Consider the following 13,187-nt stretch of genomic DNA (forward strand, 5'->3'; position numbering starts at 1 on the left):
TTTATACTCACTGCCTGAAGACATACTACGTTTCATTCTTCCTGAGGAACAGAATTTTAAGATTAGTTGCTCACAGAATCTCAGAGATAATACTAGAATACGGAAAATGCCTCTTTGATGTGAGATAACTGTCCATTAACATCACATTATAGTAGCACCATTAGCTACACAAGGCTATGAAAAATCCCCAAGGTTACTTAATGAACTCTGATTTCGTCATTCAAGACATTCTAATCGCGTTAACAACTGAACTGAAATCTTAACAAATCAGTTGTGTGATAACGGTGGAATGGCATTAGAAAACAAATAAGGTTTAGTGGTATTTTTAAAAGTAGGGAAGTTCGCAATATGAAATTCAAGAGGACTAACAGAGACAAATATTCGTTTATAGGAAGAGGAGTTAAGGATTGGAATATTTTAATTTTACCAAGGGAGGTGTTCCATAAATTTCCGAGTTCTTTGAAATATTTAAGAAGAGTCTGGGTAAACAACTCATAGGGAATCTGCCACTTGGGCGTTTGTCCTCTGGTGACTACTACTACTACTACTACTACTACTACTACTACTACTACTACTACTGTGACTGGGGGGCGGTAGAATAACACCCACGGTATCCCCTGCCTTTAGTTAAAGCAACTAAAAGGGGCCCTTACCCGAGTCCTGACATTGCTACCACTTACTTGTACCAGACTCCTAACTTTCATCTATCCTATCCGACCTCCCTTAGTCAACTCTTGTTCTTTTCCAATCCCGACGCTATTAGAACATTCGAGGCCTAGGGAGTCTCCTTCGTGCTCCGCAGTATAGAAGAACTGACAGCAGTCTTGTAATGGCATATTTTGGCGTTCTTCGAAATGCCCTTCCTACTGCGGCACTGCGTTGAATTGGGCACATCTAAGATGGAGGTTCCATCTCTAGTCTACCATTTAAACTGACTCATTCCAAAAGATACCGGAATCGATTGACTTTTCCAATCTTTCCGTAGATGGTCGTCAAAGGGGATTTCCCGCGGTGCTTACTCGCAAAGTACTTGGTCTTTTCGTATGATATTTATAGTCCTGTCTTCGCCGCTATCTCACACATTCTCCTCATTATTATTCTTCCTATTCGTCTTTAGTGCCACTGAAGACCGCGAGATCTCAACTGTTTGTCTTTCAGCTGACAATCTGAAGAGATGAGCGTAAAAAGTCATCCTTTTCCGGATTACGCTTGGTATCTTTTCGGTGTGGGTGTATATTTGTAAGTTGCTCCAAAGTCTATAAACACCATCTTTGAGATTGGGACCAAGAATTTTTCGGACAATACTCCTCTCCTTAATTGCTAATTTTCAATCAGACTCCTAACTTAAATTAAACATTTCGCTGAAGATAATGCTTCAAGTCTAATTAGTTTCATAATGTCGATTTTTTTGCATTTCGAGAGATGGACGTTTTGTTCCATATGTTCTGAGAGAGTTGAAAGGTTTCTTCAAACTTGTTGACACGCGTTAAGACGGAGAACTTCTCAGAATTGTTGGATTCAACCCAAGGTACTTGAATCTTTCCACTTTCAAGATTCTATCGTGGGTAGTGAGAAGATGTGATGGAGCATATATTATTATTAGCAGTAAACGGAATATAATAGACAAACCAGGTTAATTTATGCAAAACAGTTGAGGAAATCTCAAACTGTGACCAGCACTAACTTCTAGATGCTACCAGCAGGATCAAGAAGCGTTAAAAACATAAGAAGTTCAATGTCCAGATAAGAAATAGCCTTCGAGAAGTAAATGTAGCATTTCAAAGGTCCAGCTGCTTTGTTGATATCAATGAAAACTCTACAAGAGAGAGAGAGAGAGAGAGAGAGAGAGAGAGAGAGAGAGAGAGAGAGAGAGAGAGAGAACTGAACAATAAAGATTTCTATTTATATCGGCAGACGATTACTACATTCTACGGGCATGGTCCACGAGGTTACAAACATAGTTTCTAGACAATTCCAGATTTCATAATCATGTGTGTAAGTTCCAATTAAATGGCGTGGTTACAGGAGGGAACTTATGTAAGCAAACTTAAGTTGAAGTATTCGAGGAAGAATACCCTGACAAATTGAGTTTTAACGTAGACTCACGTTCATCGACAACGGGTACATAGAAATTATTTTCAAAAGCATCGACTCTTCTAGTGGACCGATCTGAGGAAACGCACGGGATTTCTTCGTGCACTTGCCACCCTTTCTGTCGCGATCTTAGACCTCATGATGTGATGGCGTGCATTCTTTATTTTCTCGTCACCATGGAAATATTTAGTTTAATTTTTGTAATTAAGCCAACGGCCATGGCCGTGTTGAAACACCGGATCCCGTGAGGTCACCAAAGTTAAGCAACATTGGGCGTGGTCAAGATTTGGATGAGTTACCACGCGCTGTTTTTGGCGGGAGGGGTGGGGGGTGAACGGAGGGGCGGAAAGGAACTGGCCATTCTACCGTACGTGAACTCCGGCTCAGGCACACCTCTGCGGAGGTTCGGACCTGCCTTCGGGCAGAAAACACCCTTACCTTATCTGTAATTAGATAACAACGTTTACATATGAACTTATAGCGACAAAAAATAGCATGCTCTTCGTGTTATGTAACGAACGATGGATGAATCGGATTGGCAGAGAAAATATTTCTTAGTAGACAAAGTAGGGGTCCCTATCCTGTGGAAAACGTGAAATTAAGCAATTTCTCAATTGTGCCAAAAGTTGAAGGGCTAGAGAGCCGGAAAGGTTTAAAATTAGTACTGGATAGCTCTATAAAACTTAAAAATAAAAAAAATAAATTTCGAATATCACTTCCGGTCTAAATTCAATTCCGGAAATAACAGCCTAAAGTCGCTTGTTCCTTTACTTGTTATTTTTTTAAATTAAAATCCTAGCCAAATTAACTTATTTTTATAATTGTTTCTGTAATGTCTTCCTTGGTTCAATACTCTCAGGCGTTTTCTGATTTTTGAAAAATATCCACACCGAATGTAGTTATAAGGGCTTAAGTGAAACAATGCGTTGACTCACATTAGCATTCGTAGTGGTAGAAAAAGGCAAAATGCTAATCTAATCGACCGGATAACGATGATTAAGTATTGTAACTTTTAGGAATAAATAAAAATATATATTCTCATACAGTGTTGCCAAACAGTTTAGGGATTCGAACCTACTATCTCCCGAATACTGGATGTGCGGCCAGTATCCAGTATTCGGGAGATAGTAGGCTCGAATTCCACTGTCGGCAGCCCTGAAAATAGTTTTCCGAGGTTTCCCATTTTCACACCAGGCAAATGCTGGGGCTGTACCTTAATTAAGGCCACGGCCTCTTCCTTCACACTGCTAGCCCTTTCCTGTCCCATCGTCGCCGTAAGACCTATCTGTGTCGGTGCAACGTAAAACAACTAGCAAAAAAAAGTTTAGGGACAACCCGTATATTTCAGACTTGAACAAAGTGTCCCTATACTTTTAAACTTATGATTTATTTTAAGTACAACTGATATAAAGTACTCTATATCATGTTCAGTTGAAAATTTGAAGCCTGTAACTCAAATGGTTCATGAGTTATGAACTTTTTGTCTTTTATGGCCACCCAAAATTAACCTTGATACTGAAGAAACAAATAATACAATTAGAAAGCCATCCAACAATGCATACTGATTGTTACGTGGTTACTAGGCGATAACAACACCTAATGGTTTCCCATTTTCACACCAGGCAAATGCTGGGGCTGTACCTTAAGGCCACGGCCGCTTCCTTCCCATCCCTAGGCTTTTCCTAGGCCCTTCTTCGCCATAAGACCTACCTGTGTCAGTGCGACGTAAAACAAATAGCACAGAAAAAAGGTATAGGGACACACTGCTCTGTTCAAGTCTGAAATATATGAGTGTCCCTAAACCTTTTGGCAACACTGTATTAAATTTCGTAGCTCATATCCCTAGGGTGTTTTCAGCATTGAGTTGTTTGTCTGAAGGGCTAGAACTGTGGATACTTGGTTACTTCCGGTCGCGCGATTCAAATTATCGAACTCGCCGTAATTTCGGTGCCAGAGCGCAAACTGCTGCCCGCAACCATGCTTCAAAGGAGAGATGGGAGGGGAAGTGGGATGTGTGGGAGACGGGGACAGAGCTAATGCTCCGTGGGAATGCACAAATTGCTTGTTCGTTTCGTGCAGTCTCTTCCCAGTCGCAGTAGGCAGTGTTTTTTCACTTTTTTCATACAAGAGCCACTAAGTTTGCGGCAGAAATGGGTGAGAATGGCTCCGTTGCGGTACAACAACGAAGTGGCTGATACGCACCTAGCCTATGGGGCAATAAATGGCAACGGGAGAGAAATCGCACGGAATTATGGAGTCCAGCACCCTAATCACCACCAACCTCATCATTCAACTTTCGTATCCAGTGACAGGAGACTACGTGCCTCAGATCCTCGACACTGGCAGAGAGCCATAGGTACGGAACCCAAAGTATGAAGAGGCTGCTTTAGAAAATATAAATTATAATCCACCCGCGGCTTCGATCGCGAGGATTTCCTAATTTCATTAAAGTATTCGTTCCTCGGTACTGCACTCAAGACATTATCTAAAAATCCCCAAAATATAAAATCTCATTGAAAAATTGAGTTTCATTTACCCCAAAAACTCTTCGTAAACCACGTTTGTGGCAATGCCTTTTGTAGCTAAGATGACCAGCCTACTGGCAGAGCTAACACTGGAATATGAGACAATGAACTCCACAAGTGAGAAACAGTCCTCTCTCAAGTCTGAAACAAAGAAAATACGCGTTTCTTTATTTTTGAAGGAGATTCCAAATACCCAATTTTAACGTCTGTAACATCTTCAGTTTTTGAGATATATGTATCCTCATAACAAGTATTCAACTTCTTCACTCCTTTCCCCTCCACCCCCACCCCCCTTAAGTGGACTTCCCGAAAAAATACGTGTTCTTTAAAGGAGATTTAAAATACCAATTTTCACGTCTGTAACATTTTCAGTTTTTGAGATATATGTATCCTCATAAAGATAATTCAACTCCTTCACTTATTTTCATCTCCCCACCCCCTTCAGTCGATTTTCCGAAAACAAAAAGAATTCTGAGGCATACCGTATCTAAGTTCTTACTACTGTTTCATAGTGTCGAAGTTTGAGGCGAAGGGAAAGGGATTTGGACTTGTAAATGTTCTTACACATATTGAAAGCTCTCTCATGTTTGGTACACCTGGCTTTCATGGCTAGATCCTCACTAACGTTCGAGGTTATCCATTCTTCGAGATATTTGTAGGAGTTAGTCTTCTTTATTACTGTATCCCCGTGTGGGATTGAGTTGGGTGCATCTCTGATGTTGGTGATAAACTCCGTTTAGTTTATGGGAATCCTCAACTCTAATTTAGCTGCTATTTATTTAGTTATTTATTTATTATTTATTTATTTAGTTATTTATTTAATCATTAATTAATTAATTAATTAATTAATTTATTTATTTATTTATTTATTTATTTATTTATTTATTTATTTATTTATTTATTTATTTATTTATTTATTGACGTGACAGTTGGGCACGGTTAAGTGAATGATGTTGATCCATGAAATGTCACTGTAATATTTGTCACAAATGGAAGACAATAATTGCTTTTATTCAAATAAAGTCTCAAATAGGAGGCTGATTAAGAAATAATCGGAAATATTTTATTTTAGAGAATACATACTTTACTGTCTTACAACTACTATTTCTCCTACGTCGTAGCGCTTCTATAAGTGTGTTGTTTGACTAAAACTGTCGTCTGTGATGTCTTTGCTCACTGAAGTTCTTTGGTGTCGTTTTATTGATTTTTCTCATTCGATGTAATTTGAAGCGCTTTCACTTCATGTGCCCTAATTGATTCATTAAACGATTTATTGGTCCAGGGATCATTCTATTTTTTTTTTCAACAAATTACCCACGCTGAACATATGGAAAAATATGAGAATTCACAGACATAGCACTCCCATTCATCGGTGCCAGCCCTGGACCTCAAGAAAGAAACAAAAGACGGCGCGAGCAGCGGAATGCAACATAATGGAGTCCCTTTTACAGCCCGTAAGTACGTATACATATTTCTCGCTAGTAACGACGGTATTTCTTAATCAACCTCCGATCTGAGACTTTATTTGAGTAAAATCAATTATTATCTTCCATTTGTGACAAATATTACAGTGATATTTCATGGATCAACAACATTCAAATAACCGTCTAACGCGTCTTCCCAAGTCAGGATTTCGCCGGGCGAAGCTGTTCCGAAAACTCGGCACCTATGGACACCTATTTTTATTGTCTGACCTTCACTACTTGAGTTATTACCTAAATTGTAATTTAACGATTGTTTTACAACTAACACAGGGTTATCAATCACTGTCAACTCACCCGAAGAGGATGGAGCAGATGGCAGCTACAAATATACCCGTGTTAAGCAGGAACTTGGCACCAATACAGTTCATCTGTAACAAACACACACGTACATAACTTCAAACTGTCTCTTAATAGAACACTAAGTTTAAAAATAAACCGTAAATCGTGTGGTTACTCAATAGCAAAAAGCTAGTGTAGTATTATAAAGACAAATACAGGTCCTACAAAAAGTTTAAGGACACCTGCATATTTCATGAAGATGATCCCTGACCTTAAGCTTTTAGTCTCAGGCATACGATTGTTTACAGGGAACTAGAACATATTTAGAGGAACATTCGCTGAACTTTTCATTAAAATATAGTTATTTTTTTCGAAGTTACTATGTTTTAAATGTACTAATAGTTGGAAAGAAAATAGCTATTGTTTAACACTTAAGAAGCTCCGGACAGTACAATATGGGGAGTACATTAATAATCATTGTTGTGAAGAAACACAGATACCTGAACAATATTTGTACTTGTAATAGAACAACTTAATATTTTTCCATTTAACAATATCCCCCGTTTAATAGCTCGCAATAGCACCACACAAAGTGGTAAAAGAACAATCATTCCTTGAACTTGGCTGGACAGGAGACCCCTAAAGCTACAGATATAGTTTTTTTGTCACGTTGTACTGTAGATATACCGCTACAACGTAATACACAAATGATCTCGGTAGCTGGAGGTGTCTCCTGTCCATCCAATATCAAGGAATGTTTGTTTTATACCACTTTCTGTGCTTCTGTTGCGAGCTATAAAACGGAGGATATTTTTAAACGGAAATATTCTGTTTCTCTATTACAATTATAAATATTTTATAGATATCTGTGTTTCTCCACAACGAAAATTATTACGGTAATACCCATACTGTGTCCGCCTCTGTGGTGTAGTGGTTAGCGTGGTTAGCTGCCACCCCCGGAGGCCCGGGTTCGATTCCAGGCTCTGCCACGAAATTTGAAAAGTGGTACGAGGGCTGGAACGGGGTCCACTCAGCCTCGGGAAGTCAACTGAGTAGAGGTGGGTTCGATTCCCACCTCAGCCATCCTGGAAGTGGTTTTCCGTGGTTTCCCACTTCTCCTCCAGGCGAATGCCGGGATGGTACCTAACTTAAGGCCACGGCCGCTTCCTTCCCTCTTCCTTGCCTATCCCTTCCAATCTTCCCATCCCTCCACAAGGCCCCTGTTCAGCATAGCAGGTGAGGCCGCCTGGGAGAGGTACTGGTCATATTCCCCAGTTGTATCCCCCGACCAAGAGTCAATCTCCAGGACACTGCCCTTGAGGCGGTATAGGTGGGATCCCTCGCTAAGTCCGAGGGAAAAACCGAACCTGGAGGGTAAACAGATGATGATGATGATGATGATGATGATGATGAATACCCATATTGTACTGTCCAGATCTCTTCAAGTATTAAAAAATAGCTATTTACTTATTATAAACAAAAACTTCAATAACTTCGAAACAAAGAACTATATTTTAATGAATTTCAGCAAATGTTCCTCTATGTTCTAGTTCCCTGTAAATAATCATATGCCTGAGACTAAAAGTTTAAGGACAGGAATCATGTTCATGAAATATGCAAGTGCCCTTAAACTTTTGGTAGGACCTGTATTGAGTGCTTACACCTGTCTCTAAGGAAATCAAATCAGGAAGTGTTCGGTTGTCAGCCAAATAAATGAAGCCATCAAGATTGATATAGGAATGGGGTACTACCGGGAAGGAAATTCGTCAAGGAATGACAGGACATACTGTACGAAGGTAGTCCGAAGAGTGAAGGAAGGACAAACAATAAGAACAGAATGTAACAACAAGAGAATACTCAATTCAGTAAAATAAGTCAATACAGTGTGTATGGCCACACTTGCAGGACAAACTCCTCACACGTAGAAGAAAATATAGTATGCGCACCTTTTAGCGATACATGGACACCCTAGTGCTGAATCGGTCGACCTCGGGTATCTTCGAGATTCGTATTGGCAACCTTTGAAGCACAAACTATGAATCGCTTATGCATCCTTGTGCGACATCTGGCGTACACATTACGTACTAGTACTGTTGTTGTTTACACAGCAAAGCCAAACTATAGAATTCATGCTAGGAACAAGATTCGCATCGAGAAATGCTATATCATGTAACATAATGTGTGTATGACACAGTTGTTGGCTTAAGATAATAAAAGTTTAGAAAATTCATATCGATCGATCATATTATCGATTCAATTCAGATTTCATTTCCATTCAGTTGGCAGTATTACCGGAACCGGAACCTCAGCCCCGTACAAAGAAATATCGCTAAAAGGTGCGCGGACTATACGTTATATGGATATGGATCTGGAAACGGGCAGCTGACGTAGCAAGCATATATCACAAACTTTGTAGGGAAGTGGAGTAGTGAAGTTCGATTGTGATTTCTAAGCTCTTCTCCACTACTCAATGAAATACTGATTGGAGTACAGCATTTTTTTTTAAATACACTATAACCGCAAGAAAACCGACCTTTTCAAGATATTCCAGTTTGATTTGTACTTCGTTCGATATAAACAGTCAGTTTTATTTCCTTATATCTGTTCATTCAAAGAAAAAGAATACATAATTTTCGTGTTACAATTTAAAAAGATACAGGATTTAAGCGTACAAGCTACGATTTACAATTCCTTGGATGGGAATGACAGTATTTCCAATTTTTAAAAAATCCCTGTTATTCATTTAGCAAAACGTAATATATTTACATAATTCAGCAAGTTTACTGCTTGATTTTGCCCAGTGTTGTTGTATTGTGTGACTCTCTGTTCAATGAATTTTTGAAAATAGCATTTAAAACTTATCAAGGCGTCCAATGATAACAGCTAGCCTATAAATGGCTGGGGAGTTCCATTACGAGTGAAGACATAGATATTTACTATCCAAGATTAAAGTACAATAGCACTGTAAATGTACGTACTAAATCGATTTACAGTGTCTCTTCAAATAAATAACCTAACTGATGTTATTCCCGGTAAGCATGATTGGATTGTTGGTGGGTTTATCAGATAATTGAAACCCAAGCAACCACAACCCACAGCTTATCCACCTTAACTCTGTATGTTAGAAATAGCAATACTAAACCTCTACATCAATCAAAGAATAAACATTGAAAGTAATGAAACAGTATGCAAGGTGAGGATCAGGAAAGGAGTAAGACAGGGGTGTTCCTTACCACTATTTCTATTTAATCTATACATTGAAGAGGCCATGAAATTTTTTAAATCAAAAACACCTGGCATTAAAATAAATGGAACAACTGTTCACTGTATTAGATTTTCTGACGACATTGCACTTCTGGCTGGCAATGAGAAGAACATGCAGATAATGCTCAACAAATTAACATCCATCTTAAAAGATTTCCAACTTAACATTAATGTAAATGAAACGAATGTTATGGTTGTAAGCAAATGCAAAATGAAGCCAGCAACACATCTCAGGATTGGAAATAATAATAAAACTTTTTAGGATCAGTTATTACTGATGACAACAGATGCCCTGTGGAAATAAAAAGAATGTATCTGTGTAAGAAAGCCTTTGAGAAGAAGCAGCAGCTCTTAATGAATAAATCCTTAGATACTGATCAAAAGAAATTCTTTATCAAAACATTCATTTGGAGTGTGCTACTATATGACTTTGAAGGGTGGACTCTCTTGAAAGAGGACTAGAGGCAGTGGAAATGTGGCTATGGAGGAAGATGACAAAATCTAGCTGGATTGAGAAGAAAACTAATGAAGCATTTCTTAGGGAAATAAACACCCAGAGACATGTAATAACAACGATGAAAAGGGGAAAAGCGTCATGTTTTGTCAGGACTTGAAGAACTTGTTCGAAGGCAAGGTGATGGGAAAGAAAGGCAAAGGGAAACCACGGAAGAAGATCGTTGAAGAGGTAGTTGAGATGATGGGATGCCAAGGTAATGGAGAGATGAGAAAGTACGCAGAGAGAAGAGATCATTAGTTGCAGCGAAAAGGCAAAGCCTTTAGATGATGATAATGATGATGATGATGATGATGATAATGATGATATTAGAAATGTTTCTAAAGCATATCTTAAAATTTAACAGTGAAAATTCTAATTCATTACGTACATTAAAACAATACTTGAAGTTGTAGTTCTAACTCTTTATCGTATCCGGTCAAAATACACAAACTGCAATTAACATAAATAACTTATTTCTTACAACGTAAACTGAAAATGATGTGGACTTCTGCCCTCTTTCTTTCGTTATTTTCTGCCTCCGTTTCAAACTCCGTTACTGCCGCAGCGATCGAGAGGGCCTGTGACGTAACCACGTCTTCACTGCGGTTGAATAGCATACGCTCATCGCCTGGCCGCCCACTTCCAGTGCGGCGTGTCCAGCGTGAACACCTCTGTACTATAACTCCAGCATATGTTTTTTTTTTTCATAAGAATATCTTTCTTTCACTGCAAATAATAGAGAGTTAAGACTCTTCAGGCGTTACATATTCCAGACCTAAAACAGACTGGTGTTGACTGAGTATCGCAAATACCATTTTTATCGCAATAGAAAGGCGGATTTCTCTGGGTGTTGATGGGATTTCCAGTCCTCGTCATATACAGAATCTCAAATTCTTTTGCCGACGCGAAGAAGAGGTCAAACTGAAGCACGAAGGGAAAATATACATTCTATTACCCACTACCTTCGTAATATACAGGCCGTACTGTAGAAAGCGCGTCAAGCCAATCAGCTGATCAATTGAGGCGGGCTAAGCGAATGTTACAAATTGTACTTTTGAATGTAATCCGTAAGGATTGGGGGCATTCTTAAGATAATTGTGACCGTTGAGAGACAAAATTAATTTTATATCGTATAACACGTTTTTGTGGAAATATAATGTGCTACAAATTTAAATACAGTGTGTGGAAGTTCGCATTTGCCACAAAAGCTAAGAACTTGTGCGTACCACGGCGAAAATACAACTATACAAGTAAATAGACATTAATATTTTCATTTTCTTCGTATGGGGGCAGGTTACCTTTATGAAAAACGAAAATCGCAACCGAAGAAAGACCTGTTACGAAGAATAAAGGTGTGTCAATGAATATTGAATTTTCACGACCGCATTGTAATCGAAACAGACGATCAACGTATTAGGTCGTGTTACGTATATGTAGTACGTGTTGAAGAGATGTTAAGTACAGAACAAAAATGGCCAGCCGGATGCGAAATCGGGAGGTTGTGGCGGACTATTACTGTTAAAATAGATTTTAACATTTTCTTTCCCAATAATTTGGTCTCTTCTTTAATCTCTACAGAGTCGCCGAGATCCAGTAAGCGATTTATACAAAGAAGGTGCTCGTCATAAGCCATAGCCCTTTTCAACTGTTTATTTATTGCTTGCTCTCCCGCGAAGTCGTTTGCACTTTGTGTAGCTTCACATTCAAAAACACTTCCGTTCGAACATGCGAGATCTCCAAGCCGATCGAACTTATGATGAGCACGTCTGGTTACATCACACACAACCGTTACATATTACAACGCGGTCAGACAGTGACTAACTGCTGCTCTCATTCACAACACGAGGAAAAAGGGGATCAGGAAATGTCAGGAAATGTCAGGAAAAAAAGTAGTTAAGACGAGCGTGACTTGAACTCGCAATCTTCATAACTGAAATGGAGAACCTCAACCACCGCGTCACAGTCGATCGCTTGATGGTTCCTGGCATGCTAAACCTCCCGTAACTTTTCTCAGCATTTTCAAAATTGCTTTTCTGAAAAATTTTTGAGAGTTGCGCGCTACTACTTTTCCAGTGTGTTTTTGTGATGTAGTACTACCAACCTACAAAGTTTGAACAAAATCGGTGATGCGGACATCGTGACCTCCCCTTGTAAGATAATAGCCTTTCCAGATGGCAGCTCGTAGACGGCTGGAATATTTAACTGAAATAGAAAATCACAACGACGAGGAATACCACCAAGATTAAAAGGTGGATAAAAAGATCGCGCTACATACTTCGAACACTACGACGGCACTGATTTTGAAACACATGTTATCTAAACCTTAGACGCTGTCAGTGTTATCCATGATCGAACATAACCTCAATTCCCAACACAAAAATTAGCCCTAAGATGAATTCTCGATTAAAGCTTATATCGTGTACAGTTCACGACTGGATGACTTTTTAATGAAGAATTAAATAATTCTGCCTAATTTTTTTAGTGAAATATACAATGTGTAGGCTATAATTTTTCTTATTCTCTACGGACCTATCTTTAGATGTTCTGCCACCAAATTCGATAACATTCCATTCTCTTGGAAAGTCGTATTAAGCTTCTTTCTTCATTTCTGGTCAATAGCGGACATTATTTATGATAAATTATTTGTAAACCCCGAATGGAATCAAAACATGTATACATTTCGATAGTGGCGGCAGCACGTAGTCATTTACCGTATTTACGCGAATAATCCCCGCACCCTAACTATAGGAGGGCTGATTTTGAAAGAAAAAAAATGCCAACATTGACTCAAATAAAACCCGCTCTCCAATTTCGTGCCTCAATTTATTTTTTAAAGATGCGGGTATTATTCGCGTAAATATGGTATTTTCCGTGCGCCAGTATGAAAAATGTACGGTAAGGTTCAAGTTCAGATTGATGTTTGTTTGTTGTTTAAAGAGGCCTAACATCTAGGTCATCGGCCCAGTTCAAGTTCAGATTAAAACGAAAACTTAATTATGGCAAACCGAGATAATAAATTCTGTGGTGAATACAGAAGTGAGCGTT

General features: G+C 38.9%; 1 protein-coding gene across 4 annotated transcripts in view; it reads right to left on the bottom strand.

The window, feature by feature from the left end:
- LOC136885569 (MFS-type transporter SLC18B1) overlaps positions 1 to 13,187 on the bottom strand; it is a 186,227-nt gene that overhangs the window by 42,647 nt on the left and 130,393 nt on the right. For all 4 annotated transcript variants that reach the window (XM_067158213.2, XM_067158216.2, XM_067158214.2 and 1 more), the window contains exon 4: positions 6,398 to 6,471. In XM_067158213.2, coding sequence (XP_067014314.2) covers positions 6,398 to 6,471 — 74 coding nt within the window. The remainder of the gene's footprint in view (positions 1 to 6,397; positions 6,472 to 13,187) is intronic.

The sequence above is a fragment of the Anabrus simplex genome, chromosome 14 (genome assembly GCF_040414725.1).
Source record: "Anabrus simplex isolate iqAnaSimp1 chromosome 14, ASM4041472v1, whole genome shotgun sequence".
NCBI classification, from domain to species: Eukaryota; Metazoa; Arthropoda; class Insecta; order Orthoptera; family Tettigoniidae; genus Anabrus; species Anabrus simplex.